Source organism: Rhea americana, unplaced genomic scaffold (genome assembly GCF_003343005.1).
Source record: "Rhea americana isolate MKP2758 unplaced genomic scaffold, rheAme1 scaffold_85, whole genome shotgun sequence".
NCBI classification, from domain to species: domain Eukaryota; kingdom Metazoa; phylum Chordata; class Aves; order Rheiformes; family Rheidae; genus Rhea; species Rhea americana.
In genome coordinates, this window is record NW_028187034.1 from 2,868,865 (window position 1) to 2,892,607 (window position 23,743).

Here is a 23,743-nt window from a genome sequence, read left to right on the forward strand (position 1 = left end):
AAGAATTACAAAAGGAACTACTGGAAATTAGTGTTTCAATGTGAACATTAGTCTTCAGGTCCCCTCTTTGAACAGAAATCCTGCATAGCAAATGGGAATCACAGTCACACAAGTTAGAAGGCAACTCCTATCCTAAGGTTTTCTAAGGTGTCTCCAGCTGGGGGAGAAAGTAGCATTTTTTCTAGAAAAGGACTCTAAAAGGTTGGGAGCTTTGATTTGCTTTCCTTCGTTTAAATCTGGTAAACTTCTGATGATACTGCCTGAGCTGCATATTGTAATTGTTCAGCAGGATGAGTCTGCTGTTCAGCACACAGCCAGCTCACAGAACAACAGCTCTTGAACAAGCCCTGAATTGCTGTGGGAAATGGACAGAAAGCACTAGATTATGGCTATGAAGCCTTTGGACTGGAACAGCCACAATGCTAGGATAAGCTTGCTTTTATAGATTTGCTAACACCAGTGCAGATCCCCAAAATAGAGAAATGGGAAACAAAGTTGCAAAATCAGATAGGAGCAATTATCCTGGCTGTTCTCATAAGCGTCTTCCAGGGAAAATTGATTTGGCTGATTAACTGTAATTAATTGATTAACTGGAATTGTGGATTAATGATCAAATGATTGCAAGAATGTGTATTCTGAGCAACACCAGACTTCACTAGGAAATTCATATCCCTGTCTTGAAAGCTAACAGCCAGATGGCAAATTAGTTGCAAAAATGGTGCTTGGGGCTAGGAAGATAGGAACAGAGGGGTTCATACAACACTGGAGCCCTGACTAGAGCACGGGACAGGAGAACAGAGGCTGCAGTGTCTGGTGCTAAATAAAAAGTGAGATAAAGCTACTCACTCCTCACCCACCCCTCCCACCTCCTGTAAATTTGACCTAAATATGGCAGAGAATCTGACCCTCTTCAAGTCAGGAGTAAGTTCTTAGAACTGAAATATTTTCCCCAAGGTAAGAAATTGGTACTTTATGTTGGAGCCCAAAGGAGTATTTACTCTTTACAGAACACTTCCTATGCAAGCTCTGCCCTCCGAACTATGCCTTGTACCCAACTCTTTGCCCAGAGAAGGTATTTTGCTGGGTTGGCCCAAACTGCAAATAATCTGTCAACTCTGAAAGACAACAGCAGCATTACACTCTAAGAACCTCACACAGGATTGGGAGAGAAAAGGAAGCTGAGGAAAGGAAAACAAAGGTATTTAAATTATCAATCCATTTGTCATTGCTTCTCTTTATTCATTTGCTAGTCCAGTTTTCCCTTTGGAGTTTCCTGCTCCTTTTGTCACTGTCTTCTCAGCAGGACATGAACACAGCTATGTTCAGATTGAATCTAATGTATCAAGTTGGATAAAGTGTATTTATCTGTTCCACATGGATAACAAGAAAGTTAGTTATAAGCTGGAATACAGCCACAGCAGTCCCAAAGGTGTGCAAGGCCACTTCCTACAGCCAGAGTCCCTCTGAGTCCACTCAGTCCACCACCCAAGCTGGGGAAGGCAAGGAATAGGAGTTAGTAGGGTGCTGCAGGAGTCATCTGGAGCTAGAATCCACTGCATCGCCACTGGATAGCAGTGAAGCAATTCCAGTACTCATTACATTTGTCCCCAGGAGTGCTGTTTAGGTGGGACAGCTACAAACTTATTTTCTAAACTATATTTCCATAAGTGGATTTTTCACTAGCTAGGAAAATTGCTTTAATAATCATACTCCTGATTAGAGAGGATGTATCCTGGCAAAGTAAAGGCTGCTGCAGCTTCTGTTCTTTCTCAGAAAGGTGGCGAATTTATAAATAAAGAGAAAATGCATGCCCCTCTGAAAAACACTGATCCAGACTCTTCCGGGGTTAAGGACATCCAGGAAAATTCTCTAAAGAGTGAGCTCTTAGACTGTGAGCTGAAGACAACTGTAAACTGGATCCTGCTCTTTTTTATGGTAGAGAAACATTCAGTCACTCTGGTATGCGAGCATCTAAGATTTACAAATGAATTTTGCTCTCACCACCCGAGAGAGGAAAATATATCCCAGTTAAATACAGGGACTTGAGGCACATATTGTACCAAATGACTTGTTCAGGGTCTCCTAGAGAGGCTGTGGAGCCCTACATTTTCCCTCTGGCAGGTCAAGGAAAGCCATCAGAGACAATGCAAAACATCGAATATCATATTGTGAAGGCAACAGGGACAACTGCAATTAGGGAGGTGTGCACTATTCACACATCCTTACCTCTYAAAGTCAAGTATTTTATAACAGCCTTTAAAACCCCAGGTCAGTTGTATGATCATACAGTTGCAATCAAGACTACCTACTTTCCTAAAAAAACATTACAAAATTTGCAATACATTTTTATTTCAAAAGGCTAACAAAAAATGTTTTGTCTGACAAAATAAAGGGGCATAGAATTAAATCATACTTCCTAATCCAATACCCTGCCTTATTGATATACTTCTTGTCAGGAGCCCTGCATGTCTGCTTTTTATCCCAGACAGAAATCTCTTAATTATTATCTCCATGTTTATCTGTGAAAACAGGAATTTACCTGCCAGACTGTACAGTAAGTCTATTTCATGTCTGTAGAACAACTTGGCACAACTGGACAGAGGGACTGAACCATAGCACTAGAAATATTTATTTTACTAAGCTGAGGATCAGCATTCTTTCCTATACAGATCAGCATTCTTTCCTATACACAATTTTAGGCAGAGTAATGTGTGCTCAAGCTTTGTCAAAGAGAGGAAGTCTTCTTGATTTGGAGAAGTCACCTGTGTGATCATGAAGTCCAAGTATCCCTATGAGAGTAATAGATACAAGAAACAAAGAACTCTGCAAAACAATCTGTGCCATCCCACTGCTGTGAGACAGATCAATTGAATGATCAAAATCATTCCCAATAGATACTGGTTTAACAAAGGCTTAAATATCCCCTACTAATGTTGCACATTTCTAGAAGCTTAATCAACTTTACCAGGAGAAAAGATTTTTCAAACATTTCACTCAGATCTATTTTTTGTTATTAGTTTGAACTCATATTTCTACTCTACTTTCAGCAGGCAGGGAAAGCAATCCATTTTCTTCTTCTTTGTGACAGCCTGGTYCAAACTGAAGGGCTTTGTCATACCTCATCTCAGCCTTTTCTACTTGAAGCTGAACTCAAGCTTTTCAATGGGTCGAGTGATTTTACCACCACTGATGTCTTTTTTTCCCTTAATCCTATATATTTTTGTGCAGGCAATGAAGAGGGTGTGAGATTTCAGTCAATGCTATCATTATGACAAAAAGGCACCACCAGAACAGAGGACAGGCAAACTCAACCCCAGAACAAACTATAGGTGGTGTGACTTTACATGAACTGTGAGGCCTCTCCCACCCCATACAAGCAGAGGCAGCACCCCCAGAGCAGCTCCCGGCGGGCTGACGGAGGGCTTTGAGGCACTCCACAGGCTCAGCCCTGCGAACACGCAGCAAGAAGAGGAAGAAAACGCTGGCAGCAATAAAAATGGCTGCTGCTGACGAACCAGCACCGAGACCCCACCGGTAGCCACCACCCCAAGGCGAGGCGATAACCTCCCCCACCCCCGCGGCCCCAARGCACTCTGGGATACTGGAGGGAACGCAGCGCATCATGGCGGCGCTCGCTGCGGCTTTTCTAGCCAGGCCCTTCAACAGCTCCATGGCTTTGCGTCATTAGGATGACGTATGGCATCCGGCGGGAGGTATGGGAGGAGCGCTCACGCTTTACGGCAGTGCCGTGAAAAAAAATGCTTCTCGGCGGGCCTTTTTTTTGTTGTTGTTGTTGTGGATTTTTACGACGGCGGCGCRCGGCAGTGACGCAGTAAGGGCGGGCCGGAGCTGAGCCGGGCCTTTTCCTCGCTGCCGCCGGCTCGCGCCGCTGCATCCGCCGCCATCGAGGCCGCGCCGGGGCCGCGCAGGTGAGGAGCCGCCGGGGCCGCTCCCGGAGCCGGCCCGCTGCCGCGCTGGGCCAGGGCCCGGGCCCGCGGGTATCGGGGCCCCCCGGCCCCACCTCTGCTCCCGGTTCCGGTTGGGCCCAGTTCCCCACCACCACTGTCACCCTAAACACCACCATTCCGCGGTGCACACCCCCCGAGCGGGGCTGGGGCTCCCGCGTCGCTCCGCTTGGGAGGCCAGCGCTGGGCCCCGGCGGTGAAGCAGGCCCTGTCCGCCCCTTCCTGGGGGCACCGAGCCCTGCTCGAGCGGGGGTGGGCCGCGGTCAGCAGTATCCCTAGTGCAACCCTGTCCTCAGCATGTGTCACGGCGCTTGACAGAACTCGCCACTCAACAACCAGGCTTTTTTGTTTGCTTCTTTTTCTTCTCTTGCTCCCTCCTAAAGGTTCAAAAAATGGCCAAGTTTGTGACACCCGTGATCCAGGACAACCCCTCTGGCTGGGGCCCTTGTGCTGTACCTGAGCAGTTCAGGGATATGCCATATCAGCCTTTCAGTAAAGGAGACCGCCTGGGAAAGGTATTAAAATCATGTCATAACATAAAGCCAGGGAAGGTGGCAGCCTCTGTTTTAACCTGTTGAACAATCCTTGTATTCCTTTTTACATSTCACCTGTGCATGGGATTGTTTTCTTTTTAGAGCTGCTAATTACTGTGGTTGTTCTTGAAACAGCCTTTGTAGTGCATTTTAGTTAGCATAGTTGTAAACTATTAGTAAGGCTGGCAAGCAGAGGTGGGAACTAAAAGGATTAATTTTGGAGCATAGAACTATATTTACTTTTGTTACTTGAAGTCCCACATATTTACAGTCAGAGCAGTGGGGAATGTCATGTTGCTACTCACTTATTTTCGATGTTGGTTTGTCCTTAGGTTGCAGACTGGACAGGAGCCACATATCAGGATAAGAGATACACAAGTACGTGATGTCTGGTGACTGCTCCGGTCATTTGTTTCATGCAAAATGTACTTCCTGCTTTCATGTTTTGTACCAGCTCTAGTGGTTACCTACATACCTCAGCAAGAGCTGCTTATATTCAGAAGCATGCCTCACCCTTATGAAAGCTCCATAGGGCTCTCCTTGTCYGTAGGGCTTAGTCCTGGTTTTGCACTGCCTCATGATGGATGCTTTCTTGTAAGTTTGGAGGGAGAGGAAACTCTGGTGGTGTAAGGCAGACAATCCCAACTCATGCATCAGACTCGGGGGAAGGCAGTTGAAGGGGTTTGTTCCCCCACCCACCCTGTTCTTTTCCTGGAAGCTTGGTAGCAAGATACTATGCTTTATTTTCAGACAAGTACTCTTCACAGTTTGGTGGAGGAAGTCAATATGCATATTTTCATGAGGAGGATGAGACTAGCTTCCAGTTGGTGGATACAGCACGAACACAGAAAACCGCATACCAGAGGAATCGTATGCGATTTGCTCAGGTAACACCTGTTTTCTGAAACTGTCTTGAAGGAGAGCTTGAATGGTAGACCACAATTTTACAACTAAAATGTCTTCTTTTTTTCTTTCTCCTCCCCCTCTCTGCTTTTCACAGAGGAACCTTCGGAGAGATAAGGACCGTCGGAACATGCTGCAGTTCAGCATGCAGACGCTACCAAAGAGCGCTAAGCAGAAGGAGAGGTGARGGCCTCAGATATGAGTATATTGTACTTATACAAAGTGTGTCAACAAGCTTTTAATAAATTGGTTAAGTTACTGTGGTAGAAACCACTGGAGCTAACAGTCACCAAAGAACTTCAGAATATTTTCAAGTACAGTGTTTGGCTGAAGTCACCTGTAGTTATAAGSATGGGTTTCAAACAGCTACTTAAAAGTTTAGGAGAGTTTCTAAATCCAGTTCAGAAAATTACCACAGTAATTTAAAATGGAGCATACTGTTTTTGGAAACTGTATTGTAGTCTTCAGAGGAGAAAATATTTAAAGAACAGCTCAAAGTAGAGAGCAGAGCTTGTAMTGCTTGATCAACAGACAACTCAGCATATGTTTCAGTGGCTTGATGCCTAAAGGCATTGTTTCTTTGGTAAGYTGGAAGTGTAGGAGTAGTTGTGGCATCTAGGAATCTAGAACTTGTCGTGATAGCTTTTCACATACTTGCCTTTTTAGAGATCGTTTGCGTCTGCAGAAGAAGTTTCAGAAACAGTTTGGAGTGAGGCAGAAGTGGGACCAAAAATCACAGGTAGACTCAACTTTCTGACCCCTGTGATTTAGCTCTGTCTGCTTTCATGAGGCAACTTCTCTTTCACAAATCCTGATGTGCTGTGTTGCTGTCTCTTTATCTGTCTACCCTCTCGCTGCACAGCAGAAGCCTCGTGACTCCTCTGTTGAAGTTCGCAGTGACTGGGAGGTGAAAGAAGAGATGGACTTCCCTCGACTGATGAAGATGCGCTACCTGGAGGTGTCAGAGCCACAGGACATGTGAGTTTGTAGAACAGCTGGGTGCTTGCTTCCTGACCTGACTGATTTTGAAAAGTAGCAGAGCAAGGGCTTCCTCACCAGTGCCCAGTGTTCCCTTTGAAGTCACCAAAGCAGGAATGATAATGGAAAGCCTGACGGACCCCTCAATCCTGTGGTATTTGAGTGATGTTAATTGTGTGGGGTRTCAATACTGCCTTGTCATATCTTTGCAGAGAGTGCTGTGGAGCCTTGGAGTACTATGATAAAGCCTTTGACCGCATTACAACAAGAAATGAGAAGCTACTGAGGAGCATTAAACGCATCTTCCATACTGTCACTACTACTGATGACCCAGTTATCCGAAAGGTATGTTTACTATTTTGCACACTCTAGCAGTGTGTTTCTCACTGCATGCTGTTAGAAGCCTGTCATCACAGTCAGACCAAATTTAAGGGTCTGCAAGTAGAGCCATGTCTTTGAATAAGAAGAGAAATGGGGAGAAAAACTCCAGATCTCTTACAGGAAAGCACTTTAACTGGTAACCATTAGCTTTCTTAGATCCAAAGCAGAGCTAGATTAATGTAAAATTAGTGATACTAGCCAAGGAAAAGCTATAATTCTGGAAAGATAAGCAGRCTAGTACTTGAGCTGTACTGAAAAAGAAGCATCCAGGTCAGAGGTCTGGTTCTTCAAGTTTCTGCTCTTGGAGAAGGAGGTTGGGAGATCCCTCATTACCAATACTACTAACAATGAAGAACTTCTCAGCTAGTTCATTACTTGTTTACATCCCTTTTACCTTGTTGCAGTGGGGTCATTCTAGGTTGYGAGGCAGTTCTTCATGCTTTGTCTAGCAATCAGCTTCTGAGGGTGGGGGAAGAAATTCATAGTCTGGTTTGCTAACACTTCTGATTTTGGCTGGGAAGGGGAAAAGATGTCTGTTCAACTTGCTGAAACACACTTTTCTCCTCCTTCCCTTCTGTAGCTGGCAAAGACCCAAGGAAATGTGTTTGCCACAGATGCTATCCTGGCCACACTGATGAGTTGCACTCGCTCTGTGTATTCCTGGGACATCATTGTCCAGCGAGTTGGATCCAAGCTCTTCTTTGACAAGAGGGACAATTCTGATTTTGGTGAGTTTATTTTATGARTTGGTATCCAGGTCATACTTGGAACAATGCAACTGCTGCAGTACAGTTACTAGCTCTGGAAGGCAACTTCAGCGTTGGTCTATTTCAGCATRGGGCTAGAAACTCCTTGAAGGTGGTGACATAGTTACTTTTCTGGTATAACYGCTTGTGATCTGTTCTTTTCCCAGACTTACTGACAGTGAGTGAAACAGCTAATGAACCACCACAGGAAGAGGGCAACTCATTTAATTCTCCACGCAACCTTGCCATGGAGGCCACGTACATCAACCATAACTTCTCCCAACAATGTCTAAGAATGGTACAGTCTAAYAGCCCTGGATATTGGGGTCTATGTTTCAGAGAGTCTCGAGAAGAGATTTTTTATTAAGGCTTTATTAATATAATTTGTTCAGCACAAAAACATTTTATTTGACAAAAATGCKTCACACTAATATTGTTTTGAGTTTTGAAAGAGATGGGATTACTTACAGTCAGCAGTGTGCTTTCTATAAAAAGATTTTCACTTTATCACACAAATCAAATTCCACTCCCATTGGTGAAACAGGCAGCCTTCTGAGTACACGTAGCAAAACTGAAGTGTCAATGGAAATAATGTTTATAGCTAAGTGGCTAATGCRGACAAGAGGTTTCTTACTAGCTGTCTTAATTTCTTAATTTTCTAGGCTCTTTCTGTGTAAAAGAGATTAGTTATTCATGCTGTAAGAGATTATTTATCTTATAGTTGCTTCATTTTTTCCTGATGTGCCTTTTTTTTTYYTTTTTTTTTTCTTTTTTTCTTCCTCCTCTGCAGGGAAAGGAAAAATACAAGTTTCCCAACCCAAACCCCTTTGTGGAGGATGACATGGATAAAAATGAAGTAGCCTCTGTTGCATACAGGTACATTGATCTATCTCTGATGCCTAGGTTTGGCAAGGGTGCAGGGTATCGGTGTGATTTGTAGGTAAAACTTGTCAGTAGTAGTGCTGTAGCTTTACTGTGAGAGGAGTGCCTGGGTTTCCTCACAGCGGACAGATAGAGGGCGAAAGGATTTTGCTGACTACTTGCATAGATCTAAAAGCAAGGGTCAAGAATAATCACCTGGATYGTTTGTTTGCAGATATCGAAGGTGGAAACTGGGAGATGATATAGATCTCATTGTCCGCTGTGAACATGATGGAGTGATGACGGGAGCTAATGGAGAAGTGTCATTCATCAACATCAAAACACTGAACGAATGGGATTCCAGGGTGAGGAAGAACAAGATCCCAAAGCTAGCTCTAACTGCTTCACTGCTGCCTGACATACCAGGTATAGCAGGCAACATAGGACAAACGTCTGAAGGTGTCCCCTTGGTTATTTGTGTTCCTTAGATGGAACACACTTTGGTGGACAAGCAGTGCTAGTAGTCTCTCCCCCAGATACCAGGTAGCTGGTTGAAACCGTCTTCTGTTCCTGTGTTCCATACAATAGCAACTCCATGCAAATGCTTTCTTTGTAAACTCTTCCCTCTCAGACTGTTCCCTTCCTAGCCAGTCCTGCATATGTTGACCAGTACATGCTGTTCTAATTTCTCRCTTTCTCCTGTGCAAGGGATTTAAGTTTCTGTCTGCATTCCTTTGTTATGCTATCATATGGTAGACAGCCTTTCCTGCATGATGCAAAGATGGCTGAAGAGATGACTGATTCTGGCCTGTTAGGTTAACTCTGGTTTTGATTTTCCTCTCAGTATTGCAATGGAGTAGACTGGCGCCAGAAGCTTGATTCTCAGAGAGGAGCCGTGATTGCCACAGAGCTGAAAAACAACAGCTACAAATTAGCCCGCTGGACATGTTGTGCGCTGCTGGCTGGATCAGAATATCTTAAACTTGGGTAAGACAGGATTTTCACAACAAACATACTTTGGGTGAATTTTCTGTTGTTTTAACAAACTTGTCAAATTAAACCATTTGTGGAATGTGAGCAATCATAAAATTGCCTCACATTTGGGGTGTGCAGAAAGAGCCTACGGTGAGTGTAACTAGTGATGACCCTGGCCTTTGTGTAAGCTGTTTCTCCTCAGTATCTGATGGATGTGCCACCCATTGTGAGTGACCTTGAGAGACCTCACACGTGAAAGGCAGGCARCCTGTGCAGTTCTTGCTTGCTTTGCTGAGATTGCCAACAAGGGAAGTAAATCCAAAGACTGTGCTACCTGTGAGGAATCTGGTTGAGATCCTTAGTGCATCATCAGTGAGAAATTGAGCCATGGCAGTAGCTCCCCTCCACTTATTTTGAACTGTCAGCTTAGAATCAGTGAGTCTGTCCCATTATTGATGGCCTGAATGAACTGTTTTGTGTTCTAGCTTCTTCCAGGCATGCAGTTTCTTAGGTGTCTTGGTCAGAGAAGGTTTCTGTGGTTCCTTTGCACAGCACCAGCACAGAGTAGATGCGAGTCACTTAGCTAGGAGTCATTGGTAGATATCAAAACAGATTAAGTGGCTGCTGCAGTGTTTATTTTGCCTCTGTTGAAATGTTACTAGATTGTTACTGCTATGCATGTTTTGTGTGCGTGTGCATACACATTTATTTATTTTTAGTTGGGATAGTGAGAAGCATATGTTAATTGAATTCTGGTGGCTCTGCAGTTCTTCTGTATTATATCTGTGTAATATAGGACTGACTCAGTCAGTCTCRTCTGAGTTCAGACTTCCTGCTAAACATGCTGTTGCAAAATTTTTATTTGTGGGACTAATTCTTCTGTCTTCTGTACCACTCATTCTGATCTGAGGTAGTGGAAGGATTTCGGGTACATTACTGACTGAGACATGGAAACAGCTTGTAGCCAGGACATCCTCTCAAGTTGCAGTATTGCAGTGTAAGGATGGTTCTTGCTGCACAGAAAATAACCACACTGTTTCTCTTGGTGGTGTTCTTATGTTGAAYGGGCTGGGTCTCCTGATATTCCTTCATTTTCTTCTCCTGCTAGGTACGTTTCTCGTTACCATGTGAAGGACTCTGCCCGACATGTGATCCTGGGCACACAACAGTTCAAGCCAAATGAGTTTGCCAGCCAGATTAACCTGAGTATAGAGAATGCCTGGGGCATCCTGCGATGTGTCATTGACATCTGCATGAAACTGGATGAGGGAAAGTACCTCATCCTCAAAGACCCCAACAAGCAAGTCATCCGTATCTACAGCTTGCCTGATGGCACCTTCAGCTCTGATGAAGATGAGGAAGATGAAGAGGAAGAGGAGGAAGAAGAAGGTTTGTAGTGTGCTTGATAGTTACTTTTCAGTGATTTGACTGGTCTGGGTGAAAAGGGTAACAAAAGGTTAAAATTAGATCTAAGAATTAGATCTGACCAGCATAATGACAGATGCGTAGCCCTGAGGATGTTCAAGTCRGTGATGGAAAAGATGCGTGTTAATGACCTTCAGATAATACTAAATTGGAAGGACCAAGGAGGTAAGTAAAAAGAGCTAAGAGTTAGAGGCACGACATATGTACTATGTGGGTACTGAGGAAAGACTTTTAAGGGGGTAGAAGGAAGGGACAGCTCCAGAGCACTGACTAGGAAAATGGAACTTACCAAGGAGCGTTTCTTTAAATAATGCCAGGATCTGTGTGGTGCTCGTTAATTTCAGTCAGTAGTGGGTGCTGACTGCTGTTGACATTAGGATATTTTTTACTACAGTTCTAGAAATTAGAATGAATACAAATGAAGTGTTAAAAATGTGCTGCTACCTCGCATGAGCAAGAACTTGATGAAAGTTTCTTTTAAGTGAATATCAAGAAGTTGAGGGATCCCTAGTCTGAAAGCCTGAGAGTTTGGGAGAAGTCCTAATGTGTAACTGGACAACTGCTATCTTGCTCTATGCTGTCTAAAACGATTTATGATCCATGATATATGCAGTTTAGGTGTTTTCTGTTCAGTATGAGAAGCCTTGGGAGCTCTTGCAAATAAGACTTGCTAGTCCTTTTTTTATTATGGAAATTTTAAAGTTGCTGCATAATTTGCGCAAGAATGTAAATTGCCTGACTCCAAATTACATGTATGTGGTCTTGACTAATAAACAGCTTTGCACTGGGTGAGGAGGCCAGACAAGTTGAGATAGGATGACTTGCCTTTAAATGTTGGGCTTCTTTTTTGTTCTTATTCTCTGTGGCAATTTCTGGAGCAAAGGAAGAGGGTGTGTGGGTGTTGTTTGGGGTGGGGGGGAAGGTCTCTTCTTTCCTAGTTGCACTTGTTCCATTATTGTTCCTCTTCTTTTCCAGAGGAAGAGAGCTGAACCCTGTGGTTGGATAATGAGGGTTGCAGTGTGACCTAAACAGTCCTCTCCATCCTGTGCTGTTGACGGGTGGGATCGTGGGTCCACTTTGCAGCATGCTGGTCTGAAGATCTAAGAAAAACAAACAACAGAATAAAGCTACTTTGTTCTGTTAAAATGTGTTCTGTCATGAAATTTATTGTGTGCCTGCAGACCCATCTTACTGTGAAAGAATAAAGTGAACATATTGGGAAATTTTGGAGTGAAAATAACCATGTGGAACACAAACTCTGTGAAGTGAAGGGCTGGCTTTGTGCACTGCCTGGCAGCTGTGTTGTCCCACGTTGCCCTCTCTGAAAGAGGGTGCACTCCCTTGCAGTGAAGAAGGCAGAGCTAAGGATTGTTTCTTTCTCCTCTCGTTTTTGAAAGGCAGTCTCGTGGCTGAAGCCGGATGCAGCGCTAGCTGCCCCTTGTGCCTGTGTGCGCCAGAATCCGGGGCTGTTGCCGTCGAGGCGGCGGCGCTCCCGCTGCGGGGCACGGCGAGGCCTCCTGGCCCTTTAAGTGCCCCCGCCCTGGACACGTGATACGCGCGCGGCGGCGCCACGCAGCAGGCGGCGGGAAGTGGCTGCGGCGTCATGTGACCTGGCTGAGAAAGAGGCGGGTGGGGGCGGGGCTACTATGCGAGGAACGCGGCGCTGTTCCGGCCGCTGGCGGGGCGCGCGCCTCCCGCGGAGGGCGGGCGGGCGGCCTCCTTGGTGGCGTACGCTCTGCCCGGCGCGGGAGGACCGGAGCGGCCGGAACTCTATGGCGCAGGTGTGGTTGCTGACGGGACCGGCCTGATCGATTCGCAGCGGCCCGGCGCGCCAGGTGCGTCACTATGTCACGTGTGGCGCCTCGCGGGCGTTGGCCACGCTCCTGTCTCTATTGGGCGAGGCTTGTGGGGGGTGGTGGTGGTGGGGGGGTCGTTGGGGCCAAGCCCTGTCCTCATTGGCTGGGAAGGGAGGGCAACGTGTGGTCTCCCCCCAATGGGAAGGGGCGGGGAGCGCAGGGGGCCCTCCTTCCCATTGGCGGGCCAGCTGCTGCCTTCTTTTCCTATTGGCTGACCGGGGGTGGGGAAAAGGAGGAGCTTGCACCCCATTAACCAGAGAGCGCTGCTCCATCTTTCCCATTGGCTGCAGTGCAGCAAGGGGGCCAAGGAGGGGCTTCACCCATTGGCTCCAGCATTCACACTCTGTTTGCTGTTGGCTTGGGAGGGGGCTCAGTGTGCCCATTGGCTGGAAGATCCAGGCTCCCTTTAGCCATTGGTTGATATGGGGGGGGGGGTCATCATGCAGCACCTCCCATTGGTTGGGGCAGCCAAGCTCATTTCCCATTGGCTGGCAGGGAGAAGGGGGTAGTGATGCAATGCCATCCATTGGCTGGAGGATCCAGGCCCTCTTTGCCATTGGCTGGCAGAGAGATCCTGCTTGTGGTGCCCTGGGGCCTTGCCTCCTCCTGCCAACAGGCCCCTCACGGTGGGACAGGGCCACGAGAGCAGCGGTGCCCCTGGGGTGGGCCCAGGGCCGGGTGCTGCTGGGACCTCATGTGGGGAGAGCTGGGCGCTGGAGCAGTTCCTGCCCCCAGTGAGTCGCCGCCGGGGTCTTCTCCAACAGAGCTGGCTTTGCCGTTCCCACCATGGCCCAGGCGGTTTGGGGGACRCTCCTGAGGCTTGCCTTGTGTGCCGGCGCTGTCTGCACCGCGAGCAGCACTGCTTTTCTCTACCACGACTACTGCGTCATCGGGGCTGGCCCGTCAGGCTTGCAGATAGCCTATTTCCTCCAGCAAGCCGGCAGGGACTACATAGTCTTCGAGCGCAGCCACGCTCCCGGCAGCTTCTTTGCCCTCTATCCTCGCCATCGCAAGCTCATCAGCATCAATAAGCAATATACGGGCAAATCCAACAGCGAGTTCAACCTTCGCCATGACTGGAACTCGCTCCTCAGCCACGACCACCGGCTGCTCTTCCGACACTACTCCCGCGACTTCTTCCCCGATGCTGACACGATGGTGCGCTACCTGGAGGACTTTGCTTCCCTGCTGAAGCTGCAGGTCCAGTACAACACGGCCATCGTCCATGTCACGCTAGACAGAGATCAGCAGGCCTGGAACGGCCACTACTTCATCCTGACGGACCAGAGCAGACAGAACTACAAATGCAGGTAACGGGCAAACTGAGGGCTATCTATACAGCTCTCCACAGGTGTATTGAAAGTCACAGAATCGCGGACTCAATTAGGTTGGGRAAAAAATGTAAATGTCGTTTTGTTCCCTTGCTTAAAGCAGGGCCAACTACATCAGGCTCAGAGCCTTGTCCAGTCAAGGTTTGAGTATCTCCAAGAATGGAGATTTCAGAGCCTCTCAGAGCCCCTGTAACAAGCGCTTATCTGCCACTGTGGCAAAAAAAAATTTTTTTGCAATGATCAGTGGGGCAGATGGGCATTGCTCCTGGGAAAGCAATTCATGAGCAGTGAGGAGCTGCCAGAGAAGTTTGCATCGCCGAACTGCAGCGGGTTCGGTCTGTGGTGGCCCTTCACACATCTGTCTCACTGCCCGTGGTTTACACCACCAAAATTTCTGTGCTTTACATGTAAGCTTGAAATTGCTTCTTCTATCACAAGATACTTGCTTTCAGTGAAAAAATTACTCAGTTGTACTTGCCTTAGCCTCTGCTGCCCTTATTACAAACTTGTGTCAGTCAGTACAGTGACACCCCACCGCAGTTAACCCACGTGTTTAAAAGTCAGTTTTTAAAATATGCCCCAGCAAGCTCAAGCCCTTCAATAGCCTGGAGCCAGCAGAAGAGACAGGAAGGCACTAGGGAAAAGGAGGGCTGTTATGAAGGAGGAAGGAGAGTGTGAGAAAACACAGTCAAGGTTACTTGCAGAATAGATCTCTGAATTACCCTTCCCCTTGTCATGCTCCACACATGCATATTCTGTACTGCTACTGAATTACATTGTTATAAATGATTTAGAAGCTGTTCGTGTGAGTATATGGAATATATTTCTCAATTCTTGTGAGAATCTCAGATCTAGGTCATGCTTGCTGTCACCTGGAAGTATACTGGCTGGCAAGCGTGGAGGGACAGACGTAATACTGGACATCACATATCATRAGTGAGTTACTCTCAGGAGCTGTATGAACAAGGCTGGAACAGTAGACAGTGCTGCTAGCCTGAGCTACCTGATACTTCTTMTGTGCCATAAAAAATTCCCCTAAAATTTACATTAAAGTTCCTACAGTGAGATATTAAAAAGATTACCATATTTTTAGTGCTAGCGATTAGGATTAATTCTGCTAACATATTTTTTATGAGTACTACTTAAGCTTTAAAATACTGAAGCCGTTTTCTATCCTTCTTTAAAATTACTTTTGTTCCAGTACTAAAAGGCAATGCACATTTTAAATCAAAGTAATTTTTTATGCAGCATATAATCAACCTATGAAACACATTGGTATTGTAAAATATATTGTCAGTGAGTATGTATGAGTAATAAATGCACATTTACAAGCAATTAAGGGAGACTTAGGAAAAGCATGGAGCTTATATGTACAGCTTATGCATGGACCTTTGCTAAAATGACATAACTAGTCTTCATTGGCTTAGTTATAGATAAAATAGGAATAGATCATTAACTGAACCTGGGGAGAGATTTCTGTCCAATTCTGTAGCACCAATTGCACAAAGCAACTGATTCACTGTTGCTGGAGGTGACACATTACAATGGTCTTCTGCAACAGGAGGAGGGAGGAGTGATGAGRTGGAAGGATGGTCTGATTCCTGTTCGTCCTAATGCTATCTGTGTTTTTGCAGCTCTTTGYTGGTAGCCACTGGCACATGGGTCCCCAACGTGGTAAACTTTCCTGGCTCAGAATATGTTGAGGGTTATGAGACTGTGTCCATCAATCCAGAGGATTTTGCTGGCCAAACTGTGTTGATCCTGGGCCGAGGGAATTCTGCCTTTGAGACAGCAGAGAACATTCTGGGCGTCACTAATTTTATCCACATGGTGAGCCGATCCCGTGTTCGCCTCTCTTGGGCCACCCACTACGTTGGAGACTTGAGGTAGGAAACTGCTCTTCCTCTTTTAATGCAGCTGGAGTATTAATAGAGGAGAGTCACTTTTTGCYCAGGAGACTAGTCTGACTGGCACACCAGACACTATGGTTCTGGGCGTCATTAAGGAATCAAGAGGTCTTTTATGTTTAGTTCTTTGGATTAGTACCAGTCTAGGTTTGCAGGTGCTGCACACAGAAACTTTCCGAGAGCTCTTCACTGGCATGTGTGAAACACAGAAATGTTCCCATAGAAATGTATCATAAAATGTGCTAACTCACAAGTAGTCCCCTTTCTGGCACTCACAGGAGAGAGTTCATAGGTTGACTACATCCTGCAAGGGCAGTACAGTGATCAGAGTACAGGTCTGGGGGTCAGCAAATCCACATCTAGCTACTTGCTCTGCCACAGACTTCCTAGGTGAAGGTGAGCACACTACTTAGATTCTCTGTGCTTCTCTGCCCCATCTTTCAGATGAGGCTAATAGCACTCATGCACCTTGCAGAAATGCTGTGAAAATTAATGTATTAATGACTGATCAGGAATGGGGCCAGATAAGAGGCTGGGCTCCCCTTTTATTTCTGCTAGGTGCACAGAGGACAACCCTGATGGGTTACAGGAACAGTGCCCAGCACTGCCTGTCCAGGCTATGTTACCATGGCTGTTCCCATTAGCCCTGAGGTACTAGGGCTAACTTTTACACTGAAGAGGAGTGTGAGATCCTGGGTAAACTTGTCCAGGAGCTGGGACTGAACACCAGATCCCACCTCTCCTCCCTTCCTGTAGTGCTTCTTACATTCCCCTTCATTTGTAGAGCAATTAACAATGGCCTGTTGGATACATACCAGTTGAAATCTCTTGATGGGCTTCTGGAGGGCGACCTAGAAGATCTGGCTATTGTCAAGGACAAGAAAGGGAAGTTGCACATCACGCTCCGGTTCTACCTGGAAAACAGGAACACCAGTGCAGGCATCAACTCCATCACCCTCCCACAGGATGAACTGGATAATTTTGCTACTCGTGCACCTTACGACCGTGTCATTCGCTGCCTGGGCTGGAAATTTGACTTTTCTATATATAACAGGTGAGGAAAAAACAGTATCTACAGGAAKGAGGTATCTATAGCAATAGACTGTGAAAGGTCCTACTGGAGAGGAAAGGGAAGGGCAGGCAGGGTGATCATACTTACTCTCGTGGYAGTACTGCCCAGTCCCCCATGTGCTCTGAGTCACCTGGTGCTGCACAGTCACCCTGCAGCTACGTCCATGTCCCAGTGGGAACATATGTGCTTCTGTCCACTGACAGACAGGCTGTAGGGCTGAGCAAACAGTGTTGGGAACTGACTCATAGAGAAAAGTCTTGTGTCTTTAGAACTGAAGATCTTGACTCCTCAGATCACATGGAGATGATTAGCTGTTTTTTGAATGAGGATGGTATGGATGCATATCACTACAAAAGATTATTCTCTTTTTWTCTCGCTGAGGATGCACTCTTCACTCCATCTTAGTTTGTCTCCCAATACGTCCTACGGCTGAAAATGCTATTGCTAGTTCTGCTCTCTTCTAAAATTCGCTGTCAGTGGCTAAGGCTGTAATTTTGATCTTGTCCAGAGCTATCTTCAAATGAGCACACTTGGCTTCTGGAAGATACTTTCCCTAGCGCATGAAGTCAACATGTAACAAATCCCACTGAACTCAGTGGAAGCATGAGGTTCTGTACACGTCTTTCAAAGTGACTACAGGTTAACTTGTGCCTCATCAGAAATGATTTATTTTTCTACCCCTCTCCCTCCTGACAGCCTGCTCTTCTCTTTTGCACATCAGATCCCTTAGACTGATGCCAGGAAAAGGGAATAAAAAGAAGTATCCTCAGATCAAACCCAGTTATGAGTCCCGAGGCACTCGAGGACTCTTTGTTCTTGGGACTGCTAGCCACTCTGTTGATTTCAGAAAATCTGCTGGGGGCTTCATCCATGGATTCCGGTATACAAGTGAGTAATGGTGTACAGAAAGGGCAGAGATTGGGGTTCAGCTCTAGACTTCAAAGGAAAAATTCATAGCTTACTGCTGGAGAGAGATCACCCTTAATCTGGTGCTAGCAGTGAGAATAATAACACACAGCCAAGTTACARCTGCATAGCAAGGTCTGAAGTGGAGGAGAGGCCATGGAAGTGATTTGGGGTCATATTTGAAGTCTTTTGTCTGTCTTTGTTTTGTCTTGCATCTCTGTTGCCTATTGTCTCCTGTTTATGTAACAGAAACATTTCTGTCAGCCAGATGCTCTGCCTCATGACAGTCTGTGGGTGAGAGGTCTGTGCTGTAGAGTTAAAACCTACTGCTTTGTGCAGTAGAGAGAATTYGTGAGTTTGTGTGTATATGCCCATCCTTTTCATTAAAGAGCTGCCCAGAACTAATGAAATATTGATGAAACCCCTCTACCCCTTCCCAACCACTTAGTATTGCCTCCACTTTCTGAGGACCTCTCTACTGCAATTAGGAGTGATCTGAGTGTGAGATACTGAGCACAGATGAACTGTTAAGTTTATTTATTGTGTCCTGCCAGTATCTGTGTGTGTCACAGCAGAGCGATCAGGTTTCTTAAAAGTTTGGAGTTTTAAATAAGATGCCTTTGTTTCTCTCAATRTCTTAGCTCGTGCAGTCCACCGCCTATTGGAAAACCGCCACCATGGTGTCCCCTGGCCATCCACAGTTTACCCTGTTATACAGTTGACCAATTCCATCATCAAGCGAGTGAATGAGGCCTCAGGCCTCTACCAGATGTTCAGTGTCCTGGCTGACATCATACTGCTGAGAGAGTGAGTGAGTGAGTAATTATTCCCAGCACTGCATGCCATCATTTAATTCTTTTTTTCTTTACTGTTTCCCACAGTGCCTCATACAAATTGCTCCATTGCTGTCTAGGGACATCAGCATCATGTAGGTAGCCACCTCAAAAACTGTACCACTACTGCAGCTGGTGTCACCATATCCCATTCGGCCAATTACTTCCCTCTTCTAAATGGCTGAAATGGTCCAGAATGTCCTGCTAGGCTCAGAGATATAGTGCCCTTTCATTGTCCCTGGGGAAAAGCTTTCCCTGAGCTGTGCTAATGTAGAGAGATATCTGGGAAATGGTATGGAAATATAATGGAGTCTTGTACTAGTATATGCAGCTTTTGAAAGCTCTGCATGAAGTCCAGCACAGGTCTGTAATGACCRAAAAATCATTATCGTCTGATGGCTTTTTGGCCCTAGCCTCTGTCAGCTGAGGGAGTGCTGGATCACATTGGTCTTTCTCAGTCTCACAGACAGAAAAGTCTCACAGGTGTGGTTGCAACTCTTAGGAATGCGACAACATTTGAATATCTCGAAGAATACCCAGTTGGAGTCCTGGCTGAACTGGAAACACTGACAGGGAGAAAAGCTCCCAATGGGCTGTTTGTCATCATCATGGAGTACGGGAGAAATTTCTCTGGGGCTGATAAAGATGTCTTCTACTACAACCGAGCAGTGGGGGAGGCACAGCATGCCTGGCAGTCCAACTTTCTGCACCCTGTTATTTACTATTACAAACGCCTCCCAACAGGTAAGTTCTCCAGCCTCTGTTTGCTAATTATCTGATATGAGCAAAATCAAGAGGGCTGAAGATACTTCAGGGCCAAAGAGGGGGCACCCAAGTGCATTATATACCTTCCTTCTCCACTTCCTTCATATCCATCCTCTGTGGCATCCCTGCCATCACTACATGAGCTGAAGAAAAAAATGGAAAAATGGCAAGAAGTTCCCATCTGTCATACAGAAATGTAGTAGTAGGACTAGAGACCTCACACATGAGAAGAGAGACAAACAAGGGTGCTGGGAACTTCTCCTTCTCCCAAAAGACTCCAGAGTCATGAGGCAGCAATGAATGTTGCTTCCATTTGCTTGGCACCTGGCAAKGCATGTGTATTACAGAGTCCTGGCAGTCGTGGCTGGAGTGCTCAGTGTCATTGCCAAAAGGAAGATGCTCTTTGTGGCCTGCCCAGGTCTGAGGGGCCATGTAGTGATGGAGACAGCCAGAGGCAAGAGTTTGAAGATGAATGTTACCTCCAGCGAACAAACACACTCAGAATAAATTTCCTGGGGAAATGAGTGTGCTGAAAATTCATCTTCAGAAACATAGGGTCAGGCTCTGGCCTAACTTGCTCAGAGAGCAGTGTGATGGCTAGCAGCATTATAGCTTATGCACAGTTCAGCTTGACTGGCAGTCCCTACCCAGAGGGAACAGGGCTGAAGGTACAGAACTGAAATGACAGGAAGTGCTGCAGTCAGGGAGGGATAAGGGCCAGCTGTAGAGTGGCAGGGCTGTTCAGGATGAAACTAGCAAAAMGTATTGCAAATGAGAGTAAGATAGGGATTAAAAGGCCAAGACAAAAGCTGGAACAGCTGTCATTGCTGCTTTCCTCTCCCCAAGCCCCTTTTAATGCCATTTTGATCCTGAGAGATTCCTTTATTGTTGTTTTGGCAGAGCGGGAGATGAGACTTYGCCCCCCCGACTGGTCTCTCCCCCGCCCAGACGCCATCCATCACATTGTGGAGGATTTTCTGACAGACTGGACAGCCCCAAACGCTCACATCCTGCCACTGAGACGTTTTCTGGAGAACTGCRTCGGCACTGACCTTCGCAATTTCTTTGCAGGTAATTTGAGCAATGAGTGGAGGTGGCAGCAGAAAGAGGGATGAGAGAGATGTGCAACAGGAGCGGTTTCTGCTGCAAATAGCTGAGATCTCCCTGCGATGAGCTAGTGATTTCCCAATCAGTTCCACCTCTGATGTGCTCCCCAGACAGTGAGAAGTGCTAGTGTGTGTGTTTATGTTCCCATATAGCTTGTGCTCTTGGCTATCACCAGAAAGAAAGTGCCGGCAGCACACYTTGTTTTAGGGAAAGGTATATGAGGTCAATCCCTTCTCTAGCTGCAGTTTTACCTCCTCTTCCATTATCTGAATGTTCCTTTGTGCCATTAGGTACCAGTTCTGTTTCCCTATAGTGATGATGGGCTTGTTTTCATGCTGCTGAGTGAGAGTGGGARTGCTGGGATATTATGCTGGAGAACTCTGCTATGGGAACCTAACACAGGAATCCCACTTGGCATCCAGAGAGAAGCAATTCTGGGCTACCAAGAAGATGACAAAGGGATAAAAACTCAAATCCAGTTCATTTTTTTTCTTTCAAAGTGCAGCCTAGGGATGCCATCCTGCATCTCAAGCTCTGCAGTATCGAGGTGGTTACTCTGCGGCCATGCAGGGCAGAGTACCAGGTGGGAGACTCCTGTCACCTTCCCTAAACCTCTCCCCCTTCTGTTCTGAATGAGTTCTCAAGCATTCATAGGAATTTTCTCTATAGGGTATCTCTGCTGAGTCTGATTTTTGGTCCTTCCCCCTGCAGAATCCTGTTTCCTGTTTGCCTTCACCCGTCAGAAGCTGCCTCCCTTCTGTCAACAGGGATATGTAAGAATGCAAGGGCTTGTGGGGATCAAGAGACTCCAGCGCCATGCAGTAGATGCTGGCCTGCTGGAGGATTACACTGCTGYGGACTTCACAGGTGACAGACTCCTTGGCAGCCCTGAGGGGTCACAGGACCAGTTGCTAAGAGATCGTGCAATGCCAGTTAGTCCACTGCAGCATCTTGTTACTGCCAAGGATGAACTTTAACCTTTCTCACTCCACACTGAAATCCATAGGTGCTGTTGTGACAATATTGTAACAGAGATCCACAGCAGGACTCTTCCCTTTTCCATGTACCTTTTTCATGCCCATCCTTTCCACTGATCATGAATTRCCAAAGACCTGCTCAGATCTTGCTGTTACAAAGAGGACCAATGTGCCCTGGAGGGTAAGTCAGGAGCTGAAATCCAGTGATGCTGAGGCTTCTGCTTTGTACTTGCAGAATTCAAAGTTGCCTGAAGACAGTGTTTGTTTTTATCTCACAGACCAATATCTGCAGCRATGGCCAAGTGTCCAAGAAGAGAGTGCAAGAATGCCCAGAAAACTTAAAATGTCATGTTCCTCTTCTGAGGTGACATGCTTACATTCTGTTGTAGGCCAGTGCAGACTCTCTGATTACAGGATACTGTATGCCATGCATACTGGAAGATTTGCTTGTGTGCTGAATCCAGAAGYGGTACTCTAGGCTAACTTCACAAGCAAGATTTTTCCAGCATTTGAATGAGGGCAGTTCTGCAGCCTGAGTGGAGAGGGATGGTATTTTTTAGTTAGAGCGTAGGTAGGATAATATGTCATTTCCCAGAGGAGACTGCARGGTACCTTCCCCTCCATAGAGGATGAGTAGCTTGCCTAGAATGCCTGGGCCATAGTGAGTGTTGTACTGAGATTGGCCCTGCTGTCCAAACATTTCTCTTTTCCCACACCAAACAACCTGAAACAATAGCCCCTGCATTTTATAAGGCATGATCAATATTTCTCCTATTTGCACTATGTCCCATCAAGAAAGTTTCAAGTGGATTTTGATGTTGTTAAGAAGCTCGTTCTCTATTACTTTTTTCTTCCCCTCCAGTCACCTTGAGATCTTACAAGTGTTGACTGGTAGGTTGTCTGCACTTTATTCTCCCTCTTTGTCAGCCGTGTATACCYGTCTGTCACTCCCTGGTGATTCTTCCCAAGGCCTTGCAGTTGTAAACCAAGAGCAGTTTTGAGCTCAACCTTACAATGTCCCTGTGATTTCTAGGAATAGAGGAGGGGCCAAAAGGAATAAGCTCTTACCCCTACACACATGCTCCAACCCCTGAGTGCACAAAAGAATATCCCTTTGCACTTGTTTTTCCCCTAGACTGGGCAGGGGCTGTACCTTAATGTACCTAAAACTCATGATTCTTCAAATTTGGCTGCTGTTTCTGTGAAACCTCAGTTCACGTACCTCTTCTCCTTCATGTTTGGTGAGGCTGGGGGAMAGAGGTAGGTGACATGACAAAGGGGTTCTTGCTCCTGTTTGGTAATACTGGACCATGCTGGTGATGCTACTGCTACCAAGAGATCTTATGTGTTGGAGTACAGCTCTTATGTGCTGGTAGGGAAAAGTATCATGTTCTCAGCTGGTGTAGATCAGCGTCACTCCACAAACTTTACATTCCATTATTACAGCTCCAGGGCTGGCCCAGGGAATGGCTGTCATGGTCTCTAGTTGTTCAGGTGATGCTGCCACTTGCTACGTCTTTAGCACCATAGGCTTTCTACCTGGGGATCATCCAGGAGAGGACAAGGGTCTGTGACTGAATCAGGTTGACTGGCTGTCACCTAGAGCCTGTTTCATTCCGTGTATGTGCTGACATCGAGAGCAACACTCTTGTACGTATGTGCACGCACCACCTCCAAATGTTTTCTCTTCCATCCTCAAATTCCTGCAAGAGATTCCAAGACTGTAAATTCACAGTATATGTGTTGCCTTAGATTGTGATTCTGCTTTGAAAAGCGACTAAGAAATGGCCCCCACTTGCTCTTCCAGTGTGCGCCACGTACGTCTCCCAGCRTTGAATAGGGTGAGTTTGGCCTTGGAGGCCCTGCTGCCGCTCACTTCTGTGGTGCCACCGGATCCCAGGGAGCTGGCACCCGAGTCCTTCCGATTCATGCACCGTTGATAAAACCTTGCGGTCCTGACTGTGTTTCGGGTGATCCCGATGCCTGTCGCAGCTCAGGGGCAGGAGCAGCGGGTCCATGCCGCGCGGCACTGAACGGCCGTTCTGGTGGGGCCGCCGCCGCTGGGCGGTCGCCTGTCGGATTCCGCTTCGGTGCTGGTGCCCTGTCTCGTTCGATTGTACGTCGTGTCGAAGTGAGTTACCACTGCCTGTAGTACTTCGCTGTATTACAAATATGTTTTGTATGGTTATATTCTTCCAATTGAGTTTAAAAAAAAAAATGTT

The 23,743-nt window shown here is 46.4% G+C and overlaps 2 protein-coding genes and 1 long non-coding RNA gene across 6 annotated transcripts; 2 read left to right on the forward strand and 1 right to left on the reverse strand.

Moving 5' to 3' along the window:
• Positions 1 to 3,813: 3,813 nt before the first annotated feature.
• On the forward strand, positions 3,814 to 11,913 carry EIF3D (eukaryotic translation initiation factor 3 subunit D). 2 transcript variants are annotated; one of them, XM_085323626.1, is made up of 15 exons: positions 3,814 to 3,929; positions 4,349 to 4,480; positions 4,831 to 4,876; positions 5,249 to 5,385; positions 5,499 to 5,584; positions 6,068 to 6,140; positions 6,264 to 6,379; positions 6,592 to 6,724; positions 7,341 to 7,488; positions 7,674 to 7,804; positions 8,297 to 8,382; positions 8,603 to 8,732; positions 9,212 to 9,354; positions 10,451 to 10,731; positions 11,743 to 11,913. In XM_085323626.1, exons 2-15 carry the CDS (start codon positions 4,358 to 4,360, stop codon positions 11,754 to 11,756), a joined length of 1,647 nt encoding a protein of 548 aa, XP_085179752.1. In that variant the 5' UTR covers positions 3,814 to 3,929; positions 4,349 to 4,357; the 3' UTR covers positions 11,757 to 11,913. The 2 variants fall into 2 exon arrangements, with proteins under 2 accessions (XP_085179752.1, XP_085179754.1); XM_085323628.1 differs by having other exon boundaries at positions 6,267 to 6,379.
• Positions 11,914 to 12,419: 506 nt separating this feature from the next.
• FOXRED2 (FAD dependent oxidoreductase domain containing 2) lies at positions 12,420 to 22,706 on the forward strand. 3 transcript variants are annotated; one of them, XR_014898063.1, is made up of 10 exons: positions 12,420 to 12,602; positions 13,388 to 13,933; positions 15,589 to 15,840; positions 16,646 to 16,915; positions 17,655 to 17,821; positions 18,481 to 18,646; positions 19,175 to 19,416; positions 20,338 to 20,508; positions 21,256 to 21,702; positions 21,800 to 22,706. XR_014898063.1 is itself a non-coding variant. In XM_085323624.1 (9 exons), the coding sequence occupies exons 2-9, from the start codon at positions 13,410 to 13,412 to the stop codon at positions 21,519 to 21,521; spliced, it is 2,058 nt and encodes a 685-aa protein (XP_085179750.1). In that variant the 5' UTR covers positions 12,420 to 12,602; positions 13,388 to 13,409; the 3' UTR covers positions 21,522 to 22,706. The 3 variants fall into 3 exon arrangements, 2 of the variants coding, with proteins under 2 accessions (XP_085179750.1, XP_085179751.1); XM_085323624.1 differs by having other exon boundaries at positions 21,256 to 22,706; XM_085323625.1 differs by lacking the exon at positions 15,589 to 15,840 and having other exon boundaries at positions 21,256 to 22,706.
• On the reverse strand, positions 15,834 to 23,731 carry LOC146585169 (uncharacterized). The gene is made up of 3 exons (XR_014898064.1): positions 22,744 to 23,731; positions 16,677 to 16,775; positions 15,834 to 15,871 (listed from the first exon to the last, which is right to left on the reverse strand). It is a non-coding gene; the product is annotated as an uncharacterized LOC146585169 (long non-coding RNA).
• Positions 23,732 to 23,743: the final 12 nt, after the last annotated feature.